The 22,595-nt window shown below is 41.1% G+C and overlaps 2 protein-coding genes and 1 non-coding gene across 3 annotated transcripts; all 3 read right to left on the bottom strand.

The window, feature by feature from the left end:
* Window positions 1–3,851: 3,851 nt before the first annotated feature.
* cfap418 (cilia and flagella associated protein 418) lies at window positions 3,852–14,462 on the bottom strand. Its single transcript, XM_069140937.1, has 6 exons — window positions 14,254–14,462; window positions 13,947–14,052; window positions 12,678–12,742; window positions 12,154–12,219; window positions 11,868–11,963; window positions 3,852–5,017 (listed from the first exon to the last, which is right to left on the bottom strand). The coding sequence occupies exons 1-6, from the start codon at window positions 14,388–14,390 to the stop codon at window positions 4,858–4,860; spliced, it is 630 nt and encodes a 209-aa protein (XP_068997038.1). The 5' UTR covers window positions 14,391–14,462; the 3' UTR covers window positions 3,852–4,857.
* A 1,493-nt stretch (window positions 14,463–15,955) lies between these two features.
* On the bottom strand, window positions 15,956–20,832 carry cd83 (CD83 molecule). Its single transcript, XM_069178516.1, has 5 exons — window positions 20,631–20,832; window positions 20,323–20,459; window positions 19,472–19,700; window positions 18,341–18,444; window positions 15,956–18,094 (listed from the first exon to the last, which is right to left on the bottom strand). The coding sequence occupies exons 1-5, from the start codon at window positions 20,830–20,832 to the stop codon at window positions 17,936–17,938; spliced, it is 831 nt and encodes a 276-aa protein (XP_069034617.1). The 3' UTR covers window positions 15,956–17,935.
* Window positions 16,563–16,644, bottom strand: trnas-aga (transfer RNA serine (anticodon AGA)). Its single transcript has one exon. It is a non-coding gene; the product is annotated as a tRNA-Ser (tRNA).
* Window positions 20,833–22,595: the final 1,763 nt, after the last annotated feature.

Raw genomic sequence — 22,595 nt, 5'->3', positions numbered from 1 at the left:
AGTGAACCGTAGTGTAAAATGTCACCCTGCCCTGACAGCACATTTATCAACAGGAGCTGCCTTCAGTCGGCTGCAGAGACTTAATGAACTGAGGGAGAAGCTTTTTCAAACAGTCTAAGTAGCTGTGGATTCATCAGATGTCCTTGTAACGGCTTTAATTTAATGAACCTCCCACCTGTTTGTTCCACTCTCTGCAGCTGTGAACCAAAACACCGCAGAGACGGGTAACTTCAGGTTCATATGAATATCAATGTGCGGGTTTGTTTTGAAAGTCGTGGTGCACCTCGTAGTGTGTGTGCGCTCTCAAGCTTTCAATTTTGAATAACACGCAGGAACGAAGGCAGGCTGTGTTTAACGACCTTCGGATGAATTTCTGAGACAAGAAGGAGGGAAATAAACAGGAAAACTATCTTAAATTGGGCAGCAGGTGTAACCTACAGATGATTTAAAGGACAACATGTTCATACCATCACTGTGCCTCCGTTGGTGCTCGGGTTTCCTACGGACAGAGTGGTGACGACAGCTGAAACTTCATCCTTCCTAAAATCTGCAGGGCTCCATCACTCCGGCTGTTGTTCTCCTCCTCCTCCTCCTCCTCTACTCCTCTTCAGCGGCCCTGTCATTCTGTTCTTCCTTCTGTCTGACAGGAGAGACACATTTTCTGTCGCTCTGTCTTCCTCTCTCAGCCTGTCGCTGCTTCGGAAAAACAGGATCCAGCTCAGAGTCAGTGGGAGAACACGAGAAAAAAAAAAAAGAAGCATGTATTTCAGTATTTGTTTAGTCTAATCCATCAAATCTGGCTCCTAAATGGTGGAATGAGCTCCCCAATGACTTTAGGACAGCAGAAAGTCTACATCTTCCGCTGCAAACAAAAAAACCACATCTCTTCCGAGTATACCTTGAAAAGGTAGCACTTTAGTAGCACTTAAAATGTCACTTAAATATAGCACTTTGTAGTTTGGCTTTCTTGAAGAAAATTGTACTTTTTTGATTCTTGTTGTTCTGGGTTTTTTACCCTCATGGTTGAAATGCACTTATTGTAAATCGCTTTGGATAAAAGCGTCAGCTAAATGAAATGTATGTAATGTAAAAATCAACTCATCAGCGACAGATTGAAGATATTTTAGGTGCTCATGTCTAAGTTCTGTTCTAGTTTTCTTTATTTCCTTTCAAGAAACTTTCAGAATTGAATATGGACAAACAGACAGTACTTTTAGTGAATACTTCTCACTCATACACAAGTTATACAAATGAGATTGATCCATTTTCATACTTCCACACGACTGCCAGCCGCAGCAGGTGGCATTTATGTCTTTTGAGTTGTCCGTTTGTTCGTCCCATTCCTGTGAACGCAATATCACAAGAACAACTTCAGGGAACTTCTTCTGATGTGGCACAAACATGCACTTGGTCCCATGAATGAACTGATTCGATTTTGTGGGTCAAAGTTCAAAAGTCAAGGTCACAGTGACCTCACATCTGTCCCATTAGTGGGAACTCCATACCTCAGAAACGTCTGGAGAGAACTTCTTCTAATGTGTCACAAACATTCACGTGGTCCCTAAAATGATCTGATTCGAATTTTGAGGGTCAAAATCAAAAGTCAAGGTCACAGTGACCTCAAACTTGTGGCATTAGTGTGAACTCCATACATCAGCACCACCTTGGGGGAATTTCTTCAAATGTGGCACAAGGACTCAAGAATGAAGTGACTATATTCTGGTGACTGAACGCATCAGTAAGCAAATTTTACATACGACAAAACCAACCAGACACATTCAACAAGTTTTAACCACTAATCTCTCAGAGAGACGATCTGACACAACAAAGAGCAGCTGCTCGTTTTGTACTGCTGAGCTGATTGCCTCCCACAGATCTGACAGTCTCCTTCCCGCCGCTGTTGTTTCTAACTCGCAGCGGGAAAGCCTGTGTTTTTCCTCCGAAGCGATAATTGTCAGACTATCCGCGAGACAAAACCCTAACTGTCCCCCACTGAGCGTCAACAGGATCCCAGCAGGTACTAAAAATTTTACGCCAAACAGCAAAGAGAAAAATCAGTGAGTGGAGTCTCTTTACTGCCTGTGAGGTGAGACTGAAGAGTGTTTTATCAGCGTTTGTTCACCCCTAACATTAAAACCACTGACAGGTGAAGCATCATACAACAGCACGGCAATAAATCCTCTCTTCACGAGGACTATGATGTTCAGTTGTTAAACCTGATTCACATAGGTGTTGGTTCATATTGTGTCCCTCTCATTTAAATGAATAGGTTGGACTGTGGGTTTATTGCATTAACCTTTACGTTTTTAAATCATTTCATTAACCCTAAAGATCCGTGATTAACCTCAAATCTTCACTTCTGCTTCGTATTGTGAACCACCAGCTAAAAAGAAATTCCCCTCAAAATCATTGATTTATGAGGTTTTTAATAGACTATTAGTGACCATCAGCTTGCATCCAGAAATCTCAGCTCTCCCACTTACTTAATAATTACACAGCTGCTGTCCCCATGCGGATTTGTTTGTGTTGGCAGCTACGCAGAAACATTTAATGTGACCAGACTTCTAAAGCGCCGAAAGACATTTTTAGCGGGTCACATCGGACGGCCATCGCTTCAAAAGCCGTTACTGAAGTCAGGTCACGACATCAAAAACACAAAGAAGAAGCAGCAGCTTCCCTGAAACTTTAACCATCAGTAAGAGGATGATTAACATCTTGTTTTACAGCAGAACTGTTTGCTGCATTAGCTGAGGTGTTAGTACTCGATGAAATACAAGCTGTTACCGTGGGAAACAACACATCATCAATGCCACAGGTGGAATTTGCTGGTGTGACATTTATAGAAAGGAAACAATTCACATAAGCATTAAATGAATCAGCTGGGAGTTGAATTTGCACAATGAGGCGCACATGAGATCTGAGTCACTGATGCATCATGTATCTAAAGCGCATTTTAAATTCGTATGAAAAGCACCGTTGGAAAATATGAACGGTTTACATTTAAGACTTTCTTTCCCTTCCTTGCTGATAATCTCCTATATAGCGTTTTGTTCTCGTTATTTTTAGATTTCTTCAATTTCATGCGATCAGATTTCCTTTTTCTTTTGCGGTCGCTCCGTTTGCCATTACTGAAATCACTTTAACACACGCAAACAGCCTCATTTAAATACAGCGATTTGCCCCTGACATCCGTGACGCAAATACTCTTCATAAATCAGCTGTTTTGGATGCGAAATAAATGTGTGAACTTTTGGAAAAAACACGCAATTTAGTTCCCTTTATTTGAGGTCTTAGTAAATCAGGCCCCAAATGGATTAAGTTCTCAGTAAAACGAGTCCTTTCTCAGGAGTTATTACGCTCAAAACAATCTATCGACAATTTTACAGCGACAACAGTAGGATATGGAGTTTGCTAAGGCGGAGCACGTGTCTTTTTTTGTAATCACTCTCATTGGCAGAAGCGGGAGTCAAAAATTCGACACCGCAGGTTTAAATAATAAAACTTCTTTTCATCAGCCTAATAGTAAGCAAAAAAAATAACTCTGCAACTTTACGTAGGTTTAAAGTGAGTTTCAGCACATTGTTTAACCATCTGACCACAACTTTACTGTTTCAGTTGACCCTCATATATCGCACTCGCAGCGTAGTTTTCGATCGCACCAGACAGTTGTTTTCAGAGAAAAATGTCTTAAAAGCCTCCGTACACCGCCTGCTCGGCATCAAACAGCACGCGGACGGTTACCTGGTGAACACTGCGGATCATTTAGCAGCAAAGCCAAAAGTTTCCTTCCGGAGTTGAAACAGTGAACATTGGACTTGCGTACTTTCACAAATCACTCCAACTACTGCCCCCGAGTGGTCAGAAATGTTTATTACAGGTTTAAAGTTCATTGTTAGACTAATTTCTATCAGAACAATAATGTCATTATTCACGAAAGGAGTTGATCGGAGACTGACACGTTACTTACGGATGTTTATATCCAGAGTGCGGCTAAAAGTTGTGTGAACTGCGGGACGAAGACACTAATCATTTCGATTTATCGTAAAGAAGTTTTGTTCGAGATGAGCACGACTCAGAAATGATTCCACTGGTAGAAAAGGAAGAAAAGAATGTAGAGAAAGTTTGAGTGTCTCAGTCAGTAAACCACAACACAACATCTAAGTCATACAGATAAAAAAAAAAAAGGAATTTGAAAATAAAAAAATTCAGATTTTCTGATTTAGTGGGACAGATAACAACCGGTAGGGAATAAAATAGATACAGACATCCCATCAGGATTTCCATTTGCTGTCCTGTGTTTCCTTCCTACGCTGCAGACACTTTCATTACGAACTCCTCTGCTTTCTGGGAGTCCAGCCTTCGAAGGCTATCTGACAAAAAAATACATTATTATTATGTTGATTTTATTGTGTTGAAAAAGATAAAAAAAAAAATTCTGGGAAACTTTTCCTTTGTCAGTAAAAAAATAAATAAAAGAATGCCTGTCTTTACTGTGCTATACAGATTCCTCTTCATGATATTGTGACTTTTTTTTTTTTTTTTTTAATAGATCAGATAACAAATTAAACATATACGTTTGACCAAGTAAAAGTGCTTTGATAATTTCAGGATCCTTTGATGCTGTCAATCAAACTGAAGTGTATAGAAAGCAGCAGAAGATGACAGGGTGTTATGAAGAGCGCACACACCGCAGTCTTTTGATGTCTCTGAAGCGCTGTGGAGGTCATGTGGTTGGACGGGCAGAATAAAATCAGCTGAACAGCTCAACAGGCAGAGAGAAAAAAATATAAGCAGGATGAGAATTTTCCGACTGTCTCATGTGCTTTGGCCCCGCCAGTGTTTTTGGGGGAGTAGCGGTCAGTCCAGGTGTTTGCCGCAAACCCATCTGAGCTGAGGTTGGTCCCCGAGGTCCGTCGGCTCTGACCCGGAGAACCAGCTGCACTGGCAGGCGTACGCCCGCAAACCTCTCCTCTTCTTCAGCTTGGTTCGGAGCTTCTGTCGGTCGGGCACGTTGTTCCTGCCCGCAGAGACAAGAAAGAGAGGACGTCGTGAAAGTTTAATCGCTGCTGAGGATACGACCTCGGGCGCTCTCAGCTGCAGCCCTGCAGACGGCTCTTCAGAGCTCCGTCTGTGCGGCTGCATTTTTTATTCATTTCGATTTCAGTGAGAGATAAATTCATTCATGTGTGCCGAGTGTTTCACGACAGAAACTTTGTCCAAAGCAAAAGCCTCTGAATAAGCATCTCGCTCAGACTCCTTAATAATAATAATAATAATAATAATAATAACAATACATCTCAAAATAAAACATTTCCTTCAACTCATCAACCATTGTCATAATGACTGATAGGTTTTCCATCATCTAAATCTTTACTGACGTCCTGAACATATTACAGCTGTGAACTAGACCTTTTCATCCTGAGCTCTCATTACACATTTTGAATTTGGAAAAAGAAGATGGCGTCAGCATTGGATCAGTATTCTGCAGATATCCTGGAGGTCCTGGGATCAGCACCTAGCCAGAAAATCATTGGATCATGGCATCCATTCAGTTTAATTAAATTGTACCTATGTATATATATATATAGCATCAAATCACAACAAAAGTTATCTGAGGCACTTAACACAGTAAACTCCTTACTAAAGAACCTTGTTCTGTTACAGAGAGGAACCAAACAAATCAAACTTCTCAGAAAATGGCCCTCCACTGGGTGACTTTAACATCCAGACAGAGAAGTCATCTGACCTTTTGCTTTTACTGTCTCCCTTTGCTCTCTCACTCAGTCCTTCCCCTCCTACTCACAAAGCCGGTAACCACCTGGACTGTATTTTCACCAGAAACTGCTCCACATCTAACCTCACTGTAACTCCACTTCACGTCTCTGACCACTTTTTTTTTTTTTATCTCTTACTCTCTCCCACTCTCCCAGACCGACAACCCGACCACATCAACGGACTCTGTACCGGTCCGTCGCAACATTCGCTCCCTCTCTCCCTCCTCTCTCCCTCCTCTCTGACCTCCTCTGTTTTATCTGCCCTCCCTTCAACTGACTCTTTCTCCCTCATGCATCCTGACTCAGCCACGGACACTCTCCTTTCTACTCTGTCTTCCTCTCTTGATTGTCTCTCCCCGGCTCTGCGGTTGTCTGACTCGGTGCTCTCAGAGAGCCGCTATGAGAGCAGCAGAAAGGAAATGGAGAAAATCTAACCACCCTGACGACCTGCTCACCTATCAATGTCTCCTCTCCTCTTTCTCTGCCTCTATCTCTGCAGCCAAAAGCTCTTTCTACCTAACCACAATTCAATCCTCATTTTCCAATCCCAAAAAGCTCTTCTCCATCTTTTCCAACCTCCCTGACCCCCCCCAAACACCTCCTCCCTCCACCCTTGTAACTACATTTCCATCATCTTCATCCCCCTTCGCTTTCCTCCCCCGTCTCCCAATCAAGTTCTCACCTTGGTAACCTCCACCCCCCCAACCACCTGCCCCCTTGACCCCATCCCATCTCACATTCTCCCGTCTATTGCTGCTGACATTCTTCCTTTTCTCGCCCATCTTATTAACACCTCCCTGTCAACTGGCTGCTTTCCGAACTCTCTGAAGAAGAGAGTGAACCCTCTCCTGAAGAAACCCCCCCCCTCAACCCGGCTGAAGTAAACAACTACAGACCCGTCTCTCTTCTTCCCTTTCTTTCCAAAACTCTCGAGCGAGCTATCTTCAATCAACTCTCCTCCTATCTCCACCATAATAACCTTCTTGACCACCAGTCTGGTTTCAACAGAGACGGTCCTCCTTGCTGTCTCTGAGGAGCTTCACACTGCCAGAGCAGCCTCTCTGTCCTCTGTCCTGATCCTTCTTGACCTTTCTGCTGCATTTGACACAGTGAACCAGCAGATCCTTCTTTCCTCCCTTCAGGACCTCGGTGTCTCAGGCTCTGCTCTCTCCCTGTTCTCATCCTACCTCAACGACCTCACCTACCGGGTAACTCGGAGAGGATCTGTGTCTGAACCTTGTCCTCTTACTACTGGTGTCCCTCAAGGCTCCGTCCTGGGTCCCCTCCTCTTCTCTCTGTACACCGACTCTCTCGGCTCTGTCATTCGCTCGCATGCCTTTTCCTACCACAGCTACGCTGATGACACCCGACTGATCCTCTCTTTTCCCCGATCTGAAACACAGGTAGCAGCACGAATCTCTGCCTGTCTGACTGACATCTCTCAGTGGATGTCCTCACACCACCTGGAAATCAACCTCGACAAGACCGAACTGCTCTTCCTTCCGGGGAAAGACTCTCCCACCCTCGACCTGACTACTACCTTGGACAACTCTGTGTTATCCCCGACCCTGACTGCTAGGAACCTCGGCGTGACACTCGACAGTCAACTCTCTCTTTCTGCCAACATCGCTGCAACGACGCGTTCCTGTAGATACATGCTGCGCAACATCAGGAGAATACGTCCTCTTCTCACTCAGAAGGCGGCGCGGGTTCTGGTCCAGGTTCTGGTCCAGGTTCTGGTCATCTCACATCTGGACTACTGGTCCCCTCCCTCCTGGCAGGTCTACCTGTTAGCGCCATCCGACCTCTGCAGCTCATCCAGAATGCCGCAGCTCGACTGGTCTTTGACCTCCTAAATTCACTCCCACTACTCCGCTCCTCCTCCGCTCCCTTCACTGGTTACCAGTAGCTGCCCGCATCCGTTTCAAAACATTGGTCCAACCTTACACCCCGGCCCGTTCACTCCGCTCTGCATCTACCAATCGGCTTGTTGCTCCCTCAATGAGCTAAACACTCAACAAAATCACGACTGTTTGCTGTCCTGGCTCCTAAATGGAGGAATGAGCTCCCCAACGACATCAGGACAGCGGAAACTCTGTACATCTTCCGCCGCAAACTAAAAACACACCTCTTCAGACTTTACCTTGAATAGGTAGCACTTTAGTAGCGCTTAAAATGGCACTTACTGACGGCACTTTGTAGTTTGGCTTTCTTGAAGAAATTGTATTTCCTTGATTCTTGTTGTTCTGGGTTTTGTACCCTCATGGTTGAAATGCACTTATTGTAAGTCGCTTTGGATAAAAGCGTCAGCTAAATGAAATGTAATGTAATGTAATGTAACATATAACATAACTATAACATAATAGCAATATCTGGAAGGAAAAAAACTCCCTTTTTACAGGAAGAAAAACCTTTTCATCCCAACTGAAATCAATATCATGATGCTGAAAAAAACTATGTTCCAACATCAAAATGTTGTATAACACACAGGAATCTAAGTTATTATTGAAACATAGTGCGTTTCAGTGTTACATTCAATCAGACACGACTCTTTAACCCCAAAACAAAAACTGAAGTGTCTTTTTTTCCCCAGTTTTTTTTTTATCATAATTTGCTAAGAAACGTGGATTTGTACAACAAAAAAACTTGTATATGTTCAGAAATTAATACCAGTGCAAGTTACTAAATAATAATTTGGAACTACTGCCTTAGATTAATTCATAAAAATATCCTTTCATCTTCACTAAATAAAAATTTAGACTGGTACGAGTCCAATGAGCAAACACACACACAGTCAAACATTAAACTCAAGTGCACTTAACACACATTTAGTACATTTTCTCCTCCTTTGTGCTGTTGGAGTGTGTTTTGCTGCAGCTTTGTGCTGGAAATGAAAGCGAGTCAGGAAAGTCGCTTCATATTTTCATAGTTAAAAAGGTTTAAAAAGAAAAAAGAAAAGAAAAAGGCTCCTCTCTTCAGGGGAAAAGCTGCGTTTTAATTAAAGTCATCACAGCTACATTTTCAACAATTATGCAAGCAATTACTATTTTAATTTGTAATAATTTTTTTCACTATAGGCAGGCTCCTCTTGTGCTTTTAAATTACAGGCTACAGCAATTGTACTAATTTAAGCCCTTTTTAGCGTCTTAATTAACAGTATGAAAAAAAAGAAAACAATAAATATGAGGGTAGAAACGAATGTACACTGTCCATTCAGATGTGACGAGGCAAACATTTAAACAGCGTGAAAAGAAAATCGGCTCACTGAAGAACATTCAGAGGATTGAAAAGGAGACAGGAAATACAAAACATTAAGTGTTCTTAACAAATTAAGGATAAACCGTTAAATCTATTAATCAGACGGGGGCAAAAAAAATCAAACTGGTCGTAACAACTTGCTCGCAAACCCGGATGATAGAAAACTTTTTTGTCTCATTTGCCAGGCGGACGCCGCGTTTGACCCGGGACGGACATGACATCAACATCCGTCCTGGGTGATCGCATCACGAGAGGTCAGATAGAAGTGCAGGTGTGAACGCACGCAGGACGAACTGAGATCAGATCTGCTCACACCAGATTCGAAGGCGGTCTGGGACGCATACGGCCACGTTCCTTAGGTCTGATGGGAGGACCACCTCCTCAGCTGACGTTCTCTCAATCAATAGAAATATTGAGTTCAGCCCTCTGTGCCACGTCTCCGCGTTCATATCTGTAACTTCTTGCGTTTGGCTCCTCTGATTTGTTTTATTGCATATTTTTTTTATAAATATAAAACCGGACAAATGTCAAGGCAGCTACAATCTGGACAAAGACGTTTTTGACATTTTGAAGGTGAAATTGCTTTAAAACTGTGCTGCATTATAGTTCAAATGAAACTCGAGGTAAAAAATAACAACAGCTGTCTGCTGCTGGAAAATGAAGAGACTGAAACAGACAGAAACTGGGAGCTAAAAGAGGCTTAAAAAAAAAACAACAACCAGTAGAGCTGCTGAGTTGGTGAGAAAATTCCCAGTAAAGTTTTTACGATACACCTTTCACATTACACAGTCGACGCATCAGTACGAAGAATGCTGATTTATAGTTCTTTTAATAATTATCAATTGGCACATTTACTGCTCATTTAATTAATCTTTACGTATCATTTTAATTTTCTTCATTTAAATGTGGATTTGATTATTCTTCATTAAGGTCTTTTTAAATGTAAAATTAAATAAGAACTCTCCTCTGGCTTTAGACACTTCAACACAAAGTTTCATAACTAAAAATAACATAAATGTGCTCAACCTGTGAAATCTCAGCTGATGTGTTGACAAGCAGGAAGTGAACGACCATCGGAGAGGAGCATAAAAGATAAAACGTGGACCTCCTGACCGCCTACACGCTCCTTCCATCATCCGAGTGTTTTTCTGTTTCCCACTGTGTCAGTCGCTGTTACTGTAACACCAGGTGTCACCAGGAATTAGACGTATCCCTCCAGCACATGCACATGAACACAGAACGGGACAGTTATCAGTGTAATTTTAATTCAAAATGGATCATTATGTCAAACATCAAGGTCTCTGGCTTGTAATGAAATCAGTAACAGATAATTTCTCACATTATTATGCAGTAATTAAATGGAAATTTGAGGACAGACACTGAACTTCAATGCTTTTTTTGTTTGTTTGTTTTTAATCAAACGACGTTGACAGGATTACAGTAAGGTGGCAAAACTTGATACGAAAAGCTCAGGTATTATGTCCATGTCAGGTCAACGCCTTTAATAAAATAAAAACCAACCAAAGCGCTTATTCTTTACCTGCTTATAGGTAATGTAGTATTTTGTTGTCGTTAGGTGTCGCTATGAATTTAGTGGTTAAATAAATCAACATATTTAAAACCTTTTTAAAAAACAACAACATATATTACGTGTATGTCTGATGTCGGGCAGCTTTTTAATACTGCACAGGAGCTGATGTGTTTCATGTTTCCAGTTTGGGATAAAAATAAAAAGACGAACTGAGTCATTAAGATGAGCAATGTAAAAAAAGAAGTAAAAAACAACCTACAGAAACTCAGAACTTTATGTGAACACTGTCAAGAGAAAGTCTGAGGAAAAACTTCACCAAAGCAGAAATGCCTATTATCATGTCTATATTTATATTTAATTGTGTATAAATATAATACTGGAGAAGTGAATCTAAATGATTGAGCAAATGTATTTCTAAATGGCAGCTGATTTTATCCTGCCGCATTTTCATTCCGGACATCAGCTGCTTAAAAAAAAAAAGCGCTCCTGCTTCCTCCCTCATAATAACAATGGTGTGTTTCATCATGTGATGCTGAGCAGCAGAAGCCAGCAGTAAGGAAAACAAACCCAGTGAACCCAGAGAAAAAAAACGAAGTACTTGTTTATAGTTTGTGCTTAATAAGAGAAGAGAAGACACTGAAGTGGATTGTTTTTGTGTTCAGTGTCAGATATATGAAGCTGCTGCACTTGAGAGCGTTTTCTTCCGTATCGGGTAAATGAGTGCAATAAACCCTTCTATAAAAAATTTAAAAAAAAATTGATCACAATTCAAAGCAAGAAAATCATGATTCTCAATCTATCCAGAATTTGGCACAGTTTAGAGTCCTACATAGTGGTTTAACAGGGCTGCAGAAGAGAGGAGGTGTAAAATAGAAATGATTCTGTTTGTTTATATTCTCGTCACACTCGTCTGCAGATACAGAATTAAATGTCACTGCTGCTCCGCTGTCAGGAATGTGGTTGGCTTAATGATAACAATGATAACGTGTTTTACAAAGAGTCCTGTGCTACGTTACTCTTAAAGTAAGTAAATGTGAACCTCCACCTCAAAAAACAACAACGTGTTTCTACTCTTTTTCACTTGTTTTAAATGCTGTGGTTTAAAGGTTTCTGAGAGAAGACATGACCGTGAAGAAGAGAGAGTAGCAGCTCCACAGCTCAACGCTGCCACCTCCTGGCCAAACACACTGTTTCACCTTATTAAATATGGGAATAAGTAAAAAAAAAAAAATATATATATATAACTCGTGAATCAGTTGATGCACTATTATACTGAAGACAATGCAACAGGACGGCAGACTCACCTGAGGAACAGGTAATCACAAGACGAGTCCCACTCTGAGTCATCGAACATCAGCACCCGGAAGTCGCAGGAGATACACCTCAGCCGGTCACATGACCTATCGATACACATTCCAATCATTTATTATTTCCATTTTTTTAACAGTTTTTTTTTTTTTTTTTTTTTTTTTTTTTTTAGGATTCATGAAGTTGTTAATACATCCGAAGAGCAAAACTTGGGTGAAAATAATAAACCGCAAACAGGCAACACACCACGGCCGCTCTCGGAACGAAATTATTTGCTCGCACCTCTTGGACGTCGCTGTTCCAACACCATTTGTGACGGCGCTCCCGCCAACGAAAACAGGACAGCACCTGGAGAGCAAACAAGCGCAGATCGTCTCCGAGTACAAATCAGTGCGAGAAAAAAAAAAAATCAAGAGACACCGCAGAAACAGGAATGCTGGCAAAGATTATTAGAAATATACAACCTGCTGCAGTTCCTACTTTTACATACACATAAGTAAGTAAGAGACACTCGTTAAGGTCAAACAGGGTTACCACCGATGCTAACCCAAAACACATAACTGACTTTTATTTTGGTAGTTAATACAGTCTTCTCTAGACATTAAGAAAATACCACAAACATTCAGCTGAACATGTCTAGAAGTGGACTTGCTTTAGATTCTTGTTTTTCTTCAACGCAAAAAAGTTACAACAAAACTTTCAAAATGGTTAAGTTCATTTTCTCTATCTGCTTACACTCTAATTATTACACACTTGGAGGTTGTTTTTTTTGAAAATGTATATTGAGAATGAACTAAATGACGTACTTTCTTCCTCCAAACTGAGATGAAAGCTTCTTCTCCACTTGTGGTCCTTTAGGAAAATGTTTCATCTGAAATGCAAAGGGGAAAAAAAAAAGAAGCAACAAATACATTATCCAATTAAAATTTAACTAATAAAAACCTGAATTTATTACCACCTGTTCCTCGCCATTCCTCTTGTGTCTGAAAGCAATAATTCAACATTCATTAGGATTTAGCCATATTTAAAAACCCAGGTGTCTGTGTGTGGTTCTAATTGTTTTTTAATAATGCAGGTAGAGACTTTGAGATGAGGCAGCTGCATGATAATAATGTTTGGCTGGGAAGGAAGGGGCGGAGACTAGATACATTCATTTGTACAAACTTTGAGGTACTGACATTGGCACTTCAAGTTGACTATTTCGCATAATTGGATTAATTTCCCAAATTTGAAGTGTTTCTTTTTTTTTTTGCTTTGTTTTGTTCTGAAATGTTAAAAGCCTCCTCTTGGATCCCACTGCCACTCTCCTTCCACTTTGTGCCAGGTGCAGCGGTTCACAGATAGTTTTGCCAGTCAAAGAGTGCGTTATTTGGATAATCTGGACAATAATTTTCAGAATGCGAAATACCTGCATAAATATATATTTTGTTTGGCCACTTGGACACAAATCCTGAAGGAATTATCTGTTTCTATAAATCAAAATGCCTCCACTGTGTTTAAAAGATAGTCACTAACTTTGTCTGTCTAGCCAGTTTGCAACTCGAGTGGGTTTATTCTCGGTTTTCTAGTGGTGATAGTGTGAAAAAAAAACAGTGGTTCTGAGCAGAAAAAGCTGATCTGAGCGATCTGCTGATAAACGATTCCTAACAAGGTCCTAAAAAGGTCCTTACAGGGTCCTACAAAAGTCCTAACAATGTCATAAAAAAAGGTCCTTACAGGGTCCTAACAAAGTCCTAACAATTAAAAAAAAAAAAAAAAAAAAAAGGTCCTAACACTGCCCGAACAAAAAGTCCTAACAAGGTCATAAAAAAGGTCCTTGCAGGGTCCTAACAAGGTCATAAAAAGGTCCTTGCAGGGTCCTAACAAAGTTCTAAAAAGGTCCTTACAGAAAAAGGTCCTAACACGGCCCGAACAAAAAGTCCTAACAAGGTCATAAAAAGGTCCTTGCAAGGTCCTAACAAGGTCATAAAAAGGTCCTTACAGGGTCCTTACAAAGTCCTAACAATTCCTAAAAAGGTCCTTACAGGGTCCTAACAAAGTCTCAGGCATGGTGCACGTCACAGCTGCAGCTTCACCTTCGGCTGAGGAGAATCACGGTCGTCTTCCTCCAGTAATTCCTCCAGAAGGACGTCAATATCTTCAGCGACGACGCTGCTGATCGGCTGTTTAAGTTTTGTGGCACTAAGTCAGAAACAAAACCGTCAATTACGTCTTTGCAGCAGCTGGTGACAAATATGAACTAATTGCAATGATTGAACGGATGTATTAATAACCGACGTTAAAGCCATTGAGGCCCAGAATATATGTTGATGCTCTCAGGACCTGGAAGCTTAAGTCATGTTTACCGTTAGCTTGTCTGCTAGCCAAGCTAGCTTTGTTTACCTTTGTTTTCCTTTGTCTTTCCCACATTTGCTGGCCTCGGGCGAGTCCGCGCGAACCGGAGACGCCACGGAAACGTTGCGACAAAACTTTTTTTCAACTTCATCCAGCAGCTCGTCCAGATCATCGTCATCGGCCATGATGAGCTATCTGCCCCCGCTAGCTGTGGGGATAACGAGCACGTTTAGCCAGCTGCCATTACTGCTCGGTGCGTTTCGTCGTTGCTAAGGAAACAGCAGAACAAATCCGGAAATGGAGGGAACCCCGATTTCAAAATAAATGAGAGTGGACATTTCGGCGGCTTTGTTATGGTTTCACAAAGTAAAAAAAAAAAAAATTGTATAAATCAAAATGTTTGCTGTCAAACGCTTTATGTAGCTGTATCAGCAACAATACCCTGTAACAAGCTGGATTATATATGTACAATTATTTTCGTTGATTTTTACTGGTGATGTCACGAGGTGTGCCGACGCTTCGAAGCGCGTGTCGAGGCTTGCTTCATTTAGGGGAGGAGCCAAAAACGATGACGTCCGAAGCCTCGCTGCCCGGCTGTACCACGTGACTGCTTCGGAAAGTGGTTCAGATTTTGCCGGGAGGTTTGACAGCAATATAAACCCCTCAGTCTCCATTCAAAATGTGGGTTGTTGGTGGAGAGTTGCGGTCAATTGAGAGTTTGGATAGTTTGGAGAGTTTAGAGAGAGAGATAGTTTGGAGATTTAGGAGAGTGAGGAGAGAAGGAGAGGTGATAAGATGGAGCCAGCTGGGAAGAGGAGGATTTCCCCTGTGTGGGAACACTTTGATTTGATAACTCCTAATAAGGTAAGCTAAATCTAACTCTATTTCAGACACATTAGGTTTGCTTATCAAGAACTGTATTTTTCACAGTTTATTTTATTCAAAGGTGAGGTGTTTATTGTGGTCCAAGGAGTTGGGGTACAATAACAACACCTCATCCATGCTGAGGCATTACCGTGCCTTGCATGAGAATAAGGAGGAAACTGGAGCTTCACCCAGCCAAGGTAAGTCATTACAATATTACAAATGCACCATCACAATTTTTCCCTGTTCACTTTTGTTTATTGTGCAAATAAAGACAGGTAACAGACACTGTATTTATTCTCTTTTAACCAGCCACCAGAAAACAAGAGGTGGATGAAGCCCTCGTCTCCATGGTAGTGAAGGACACACAGCCCTTCAGTATTGTGGATGATGTTGGATTCAGGGCATTTGTGTCCAAAGTGGATCCTAATTATGTTCTCCCTACAAGGCAGGTATGTATGGGTGCATGCATGAAACAAATGAGTACTTTATTGTGTCTCACAGTTCAGCACTATATATTTTTTCCTTTAGGCTCTGAAGGCCATGGTGGAGGCCAAGTATGAGTCAGCTAAGGAGAAGGCTGAGGCTAAAGTGGAAAAGGTGGCTGCTGTTAGCCTTATGTCTGACATGTGGACATCCACAAAACCAAAAACTGTTGAGAAACTGTTATTTCTGAATAAAAATGAATAAAATGTCCCCTGTCCTGTACATCATTGTCCAAGTTACACAAGCATATTCAGTCCCCTCTTCCTAGTTCCACAAGCACTTCCACTGTCCTCTGCCTGCTTAAGCCCATGCCATTTTCCTAAAGTGACAGAAAAACATTATTACACAACCTGCCATATCATATGATACTACCATTTTGGGAAAATTTACACACACAGAATACATTAAAAAAATATTTTATTATGCACATATGTGATAATTTATGTACAGAAATTATTTGGTCATACATTTTTTGTAATTCAAAGCCATTCCCAACAGCCATAACAGACACAAACATTCAATGCATCACATGATGTGGTTCAGATACAGCTGCCTGTGATTATACACTTGGCCAGTAGGTGGTTTCGTGTTCACATGAAGCTTCGAGTAATGAACCCTTTCTAGAACCAATTGGCTGAAGTGGTTTGATGCCTCATGAGGCTTCATCTCACCATCACTAGTTTTTACCATCGTGGTAATTAGCCCCCTCAGCCCCAGAAAGTAATAGAGAATCAGATAAACGAAGTAAATGGAAAAATAGAAGAAGGATGGTCAGAACCCTTTTTTTTTTCTTTTTTTTTTTAAATAAAAAAAATACTACAACTTTATTTTGAAATTTACAGAAAGTAGTGTCATATGTAATTCCCGTTCGCGTCACATTGGAAAGAGACCTCGTTTAACATAAGTACAACAAACACGCTGGCACTTTTCCACAAAGTTTAGTTAAGTAAAGATAAAAGACAGTAAATGTTTAAGATTAAAAAAAATAATAATAAAAACTTAAATATCGTTGTCGGCAGGATTCGAACCTGCGCGGGGAGACCCCAATGGATTTCTAGTCCATCGCCTTAACCACTCGGCCACGACAACTTATCAACGAAAGGTACATCGGTACTTTTTATACGTAAATACAGGAAAGACAGCCTCCAGACATTTCCGATAAAAGCGAAATCTTTTTCAATTTGAAATATAGGACATTGTGACGTTGTTAGCGTAGATAAAAGGGACCTTTATTTTTCTTATGGTCAATCCATAAATACATCTGTCTGAACTGCTACCATGGGTATTATTTAAATGAGGAATGATCAGGTGCCTTTTCTTATATTTTTCACAAATAAAAGAAAAAAGTATTTTGCAGATTCTGCAGGAATTGAGATCGAATCAAAGAAGACATTTCTCTACAATGTCGAGACAGAGTGTCTGATGCATTAATAATCCTGTTATATGTTATATGTACACTACATATACAAGACACCATTAATATGAAACCACACACGTTTCTGAAGATGAGGTTGTCGCAGGCATCCACTGCCTCCGTCCCCTTGAAACCTTTTCGTCTATTCCTTTATCAGTCCATACTGAATACTGTACTCTTAACTCTGAACTAAGATTGTAATTTCACCCTCCGTCACTTCTTTGTTTATTTATGACAACAAGATGAGGGGTCAGAAACTGGACGAATTTTTGAAATAAAACATAAAAGAAAGTGCTGCGAGTACAACATGCTGTGTGCAATGATGGGATAAGCAACACAGGCAAAGTGAGCTTCTATCTCATGACCACTGAAATGAAAATCATTTAAGTGGGGAATTTGTTTAGACTCAATAAAGCTGAATAAGTACCAATAATTTAAAAAAAAAAATGGCCTTAAAGCAAGACAATGTTAATTCTGAAAGAAAAAATGCACATTTGACATTTTTTCAAAGAAATAACATTCCCAGTTGCTCACTTCAACACATCTAGTCCTGGTTGATGTTTTAACGAGACCAGCAGCTCATCGTGCACTAATATAACACTACACAAGCTGACAAACCAGCAGCCAGCAAGCTACCTTTCCACATGGTATCTTGCTGCCTTGCCCAAAGGCACCTCGACATGCGACCGGGAGGCACCTGCGTCACCACGCTGTACCTCCTGACCCACAGCCGTGTGGTGACTCCTCCTCTGCGGCAGCGGAGGATTGGGTGCCGGCTTCACGTCCTGTTTGACCGGTGTGATGACTGTCCATCTTCCATATTTAACTCCTGCAAGCTGCTGATCGTCCTCAGTTGACATCTTAAAGGCATCATTTGTTGGCAGTCTTTGATCGTGATTGACGGTTTCCGATGAAATCCCGAGTCATCCAGTGCAGTAATGAACTCTCTCCCTTCTAAATTTGTCTTTAAACCAAGATATGCTTCATGGCGGATGTTTTGGTTTTGGGACCCAGAGTATAGATCAACATCAAGTCCTTTTTAGTGAGCGGTTTGAGCGCTGCGTGCAATAAAGTCTCTTTTTCTATTGTCTTGTTTCTTTGTCCGAGGGTGTTCATCAAACATTTCTGTGTTGTGGACAAAAGGAAACACACTTAGATTAGAAATGAACCAACTGCGTACACAAAGCTTCAAGAATAAAGTCCAACAAATTATCATTATGTAGGTCCATTTACGTCAGGTTCTTATAGACGCTGTGTTACATGAAACCATGTAAATGATGTCATGGAACATCTTCACAAACCACAGTGTGTGTGTGTGTGTGTGTGTGTGTGTGTGTGTGTGTGTGTGTGTCAGCATTATCCATTGCTTACATGGCTTATTAGGAAAAACAGGAGTGCTAGCACCAGCCCTCCGGTGGCGACAATAACCATGCAAGTATCTGACGTCAGGCTCACTGTGGTTTCGACAGGACAGTCTGGAAATAAAAATAGAAATCACATGTTACTCAAGTGTGAATTTAGGAACTGTGTGGTCAGAGCTCATCGAATGAACTTCTACATTTTAAAGCCTTTAGTTTCAGACAAGTTGAGACACTTTTAGCCTCGAAAATGTTGACGCAATCTTAAGAAAAAAAAGTTATTAAGTCTGGACAACATTTACTCGGAATAAGTTGAGCAAAGGTGTAAAACAAACCGAAGAAGCAGACGGCACAACTATCAGACGGACTGCTGTTCTGTTTTGTACGGGGCGTTCATGGTCCCCAGAGGATGTATCAAGATGAGTTTGGATGATGCCCAGACTTTCCCTCCAGCGCTGCGGTGTCGCCAATATTTGAAGTGCAGACTAAAATATTATGAAATTTGACTTGTCCCTTTCAGGATGACCGGTAACGTCTATTGTGATCCTCTGACCCGTCACCATCGGGCCAAAATCATTATTCATTGAGCACTTTATACAGAAAAACCTGCAAAACTAATAACGTTCCCGTCAGCCACATCCGTACTTTGTGCTCAGCACTAAACCGAGATGGGAAACAGGGTGGACTTGCTAAACATCAGCGTTTTAGTTTTGTCACAGTGGGCATCTTGGCATGCTGATGTCAGCATTTAGCTCGAAGCACCTCTGTGGTTTAAGTACAGCCCTAAAGCTGCTAGTTTGGCTGAAGACTCTTGTTTTCCAAAAAGACACTTAAAAAATACTTCCATCTCATTATTCTAAAGTAGGTTTGGCTGTAAATAAATAAAAAGGAAACAAACAAAAAAAACGCTGCTCCATTCAGAAGTTGTTTGTGCTTAAAAAAAACAACGTGCGTGACTGATGACTGCAGCACTTAATGCCTTGAGCCAAAGATCCCTGTTTTGTTATGACATTGGACTCGGGAAGGTCGGGAAGTTCCCCGATTCATCCGTGAGCGTGGGAAAAAGTTTGAACAATCTGCTCGCAGAATCCGAATGAGACAAAAACCCTTCGGAGAAGCCTCGAGTGGACCTTTTGAGTTCTACCTGTCACGGTGAGGAGAATCTGTCCCTCGCGGTTCTGCTCTCCCACCGGCGCTGCCAGGAAACATTTGTAAACGGCGCTGTCGCTGCACGTCAAGTTGGACAGGATGATGTTGCGCGACTCGCCCAGAAACTGGACGTCCCTCTTCAAGCCGAAGTGCCATTTCGTCGTACCGTTGAGGAGGTCTCTGACCACGAGGCCGTTGACGAGGGGCGACGGGTTACTTTGGATCTGCAATCATCGGTACAGTGTTAAGAGTTATGCAACAGAAGGATGGATCAGAACCACATGACATAATTCATTGCTAATGAAAATTATTGTTATTTGAAAGTCATTCACTAATGAAATATGACAAATAATATCTGGTTCAGCTTGTCAAACTTCAAGAATTGCCGTTTCTCTGTGTTTGCACTCGTCTGTGAGTTCAATATTTTTGTTTTTTGGACTGTTTGTCTATTTTTCAACGAAAACCTACATATATTTGTGTTGAAAAAGTAATGGAAATTGTCACCATTTATCTATTGTAGAACACTCTGCAGTCATTTTGAAAGCTGCTCCACAAATTTAAAAAAAAAGTTAGATTGAAGACTGCATTATGATCATTGATCTAATTTCTGACCAGAATACAGTTTACATTGGCTTACTTAAAGCACATTAAGGCGCAGGTAGTTTCCTTCAGTATTTACATGTTCTCATTGCACTGCTGGACTTCTAATAGGCTTCAAACAAAAATCTTGGATTATAATCAAAAGTGAAAGTAACTAAGCGAAACGTGTTGTTCGGTCTTTTCCTGTGGGTGCAGCATTCATAAAATCCCCCCCCAAACCCTCCCCAAAAATAAGGCAATGTTTACCTTGTACCACCTCACTGTTCGGTACTGGACACCGGGTTTGACTTCAGCGGTGCACTCGAGACGTCCGTCCTCACCTTGGACGGTTTTGACCCGCGGGACGTGCTCGCGGACAGCCAACCCCGCAGAGAAGTCCACACCTGGAGAACAATACAATCCATCATTTAGGTTTTCAGTTTTTCGATAGAAATGGCGCAAAAATGAATGCAGTAAACAGAATCCCGTATTTAGTATTAGTTCATAAAACGTTAACTGGGACTAAACAAAACAAACAAAAAAAATAAATAAATGCAGTAATAAAAAACACTTACATAATAATAACAGCAGAGCCGTGTTGAGAAAGTTCGGCGGTGTCATCATGACGGTGACGGAGAAGGTTTGGAGGAGGACGGAGAAGGTTTGGACAGCTTTGAACGAGTTGTCTCCGTTTCTCGGAACCCAAATATCTACAAATCCACTTCCTTTTATTTTGTCGAACAGAAGCTCCGCCCAAACCGGAAACAGCCATTTCATGTTTTTCACAGTCTCCGCGTGCCGGCTGTTTCTGCTGAGTTTACACCAGGCAGATAATTAATTAATCGGAACTGATTTACCTTCACCGCAACATACGTTGCTGTCTTCGTCATTAAAACTTTTACACCATGATTTTCTCGTCGATCCTCGTTTTAAGTGAGTAAGTTTAAAACTTTGAAGTGTCTGTGTGCGTTATATCTGCATTATTACGTATGACATTTATCACATGTATCAGATGGACGATGCATGTGTGCCGAATTAAAAACGGGGTCCTGTAGATTTAGGAAATATATTCGAAGCGTGTTTTCTCTCCGTAAAGACAAGGCAGGGAGATAGATTTGTGTTAAATTGATAGATTTTCATATTGCTTTTGGTTTTAGGGGCAGGTGCAGCGGTTAGCATTGTCCCCTCACAAGCAAAAAAAGGTTCCTGGTTCGAATCCGGTCCTGGACCTTTCTGTGCGGAGTTTGCATGTTCTCCCTGTGCTTGCGTGGGTTCTCTCCGGGTTCTCCGGGTTCTCCGGCTTCCTCCCATCATCCAAAAACATGCACCTCAGGTCAGGCTACCTGGCGCCGCGCTAGTGGCAGCCCGCTGCAGCAGCCCCCCCCCCCCCGAGAGCCCCCCTGCTGTAGTGAAGAAACTTCCCCTCCGGGGTTAATAAAGTGTATAAAATAAAAAAAATAAACGTGTGAAAAATATTTTTATTTTTTATTTTTTTATTTTATATAATAATGGCACCACCTGTCAACCTGTCTTGAAAGATTATTTAAAATTACTTCACCAATGTTTACTATTTAAGGTGCCTCAAGCTAATGTTGATACTTGGTAATAATAGGCTTTTCTTACATCATAACAAAAATAACATTTAGTTTCAAATGACATGGTGAAAGTAAAAGCTGGCCTTTGGGATTCCCCTAGGTTTCCTACAAGAGGTAATTTCCAAGAGGAAGTAGATGCTGTTATTTGAAAATTCCACTAAGTGCTGTTTCATCACTGTTCCTCGTGGTAGTTACACTTACAAATCTTCCACAAAACAAAAATAAAGAACTGAATCTTGCCAAAGGTCCAGGTAGAGTCCCAAAAGATGTGAAAAATAAAAGCAGATTCTGGAGCACAGATATTTAGATTTGACAAGGTTTTTCCAAAGAGAGAGAATTTGACACAATCACTGCCCGGATCTCAGAGAAATAACATGAGGCAGGGAGAAGTAAACAGAAGCTAAAAGGGGTTTTTAACATCCAAAACATCTCTTCTTTGTATTTTTCCAGTTTTGGGGGGATGTGCGAGGAGCAGCGCCGAGGTGACGGAGCACAACGCCTCATTTTCCTGCTGTGATAGGCCCTCTACATTCAAGTTTGACCCGGACTGTGAAATCACCTGGAGTGCCAATAACATGGTATGAAATAACCCAAAGTCCATACATAGAGCTCTGTTTCGACATCAGTAAAATGTGACGACTGACAGTTTATGTTTCAGCTGTGATTTTTTTTTTTTTTTTTTTCATGAAACGTTCGATGACACGTAAAAGGAAAGAAACTTGACCTGCTTACCAGACTACCCTTTGTTTTCCAAAATTAAAAGCAAACTTCTTTCGTCCATTCCTTTTGACATGAGCTAAAATGATCTCATAATTAAACCTGCGTGGTTATATTTCACTGAGAGTTCCCTTAAAATTTGTTTTTATTAAAAAATGTTGGCCATAATATCAGTTGATCGGGTCTCCACTTCGGTAAAACAAACTAAAATATCTCAATAACTGTCTT

The sequence above is a fragment of the Embiotoca jacksoni genome, unplaced genomic scaffold (assembly GCF_022577435.1).
Source record: "Embiotoca jacksoni isolate LCO1_2020_lvr unplaced genomic scaffold, fEmbJac1.0.p SCAF_11, whole genome shotgun sequence".
NCBI classification, from domain to species: domain Eukaryota; kingdom Metazoa; phylum Chordata; class Actinopteri; family Embiotocidae; genus Embiotoca; species Embiotoca jacksoni.
Note: the sequence above shows the minus strand (reverse complement) of the source record. Positions and strands in the feature narration are given on the sequence as shown.

Excerpts from the sequence above, each read along its gene's own strand:
- cd83 (XM_069178516.1), bottom strand. The coding sequence starts at position 20,832 with ATGAAATGGCTGTTTCCGGTTTGGGCGGAGCTTCTGTTCGACAAAATA. Across the intron at positions 18,445-19,471 it reads GATTCTCCTCACCGTGACAG|ACTGTCCTGTCGAAACCACA; the intron begins GTAGAACTCAAA and ends TTTTATTTCCAG. Across the intron at positions 18,095-18,340 it reads TGTTTTTCCTAATAAGCCAT|AAATGTTTGATGAACACCCT; the intron begins GTAAGCAATGGA and ends TCCACAACACAG.
- cfap418 (XM_069140937.1), bottom strand. The coding sequence starts at position 14,390 with ATGGCCGATGACGATGATCTGGACGAGCTGCTGGATGAAGTTGAAAAA. Across the intron at positions 12,220-12,677 it reads TCTCAGTTTGGAGGAAGAAA|GTGCTGTCCTGTTTTCGTTG; the intron begins GTACGTCATTTA and ends TTTGCTCTCCAG. Across the intron at positions 11,964-12,153 it reads GGAACAGCGACGTCCAAGAG|GTCATGTGACCGGCTGAGGT; the intron begins GTGCGAGCAAAT and ends GTGTATCGATAG.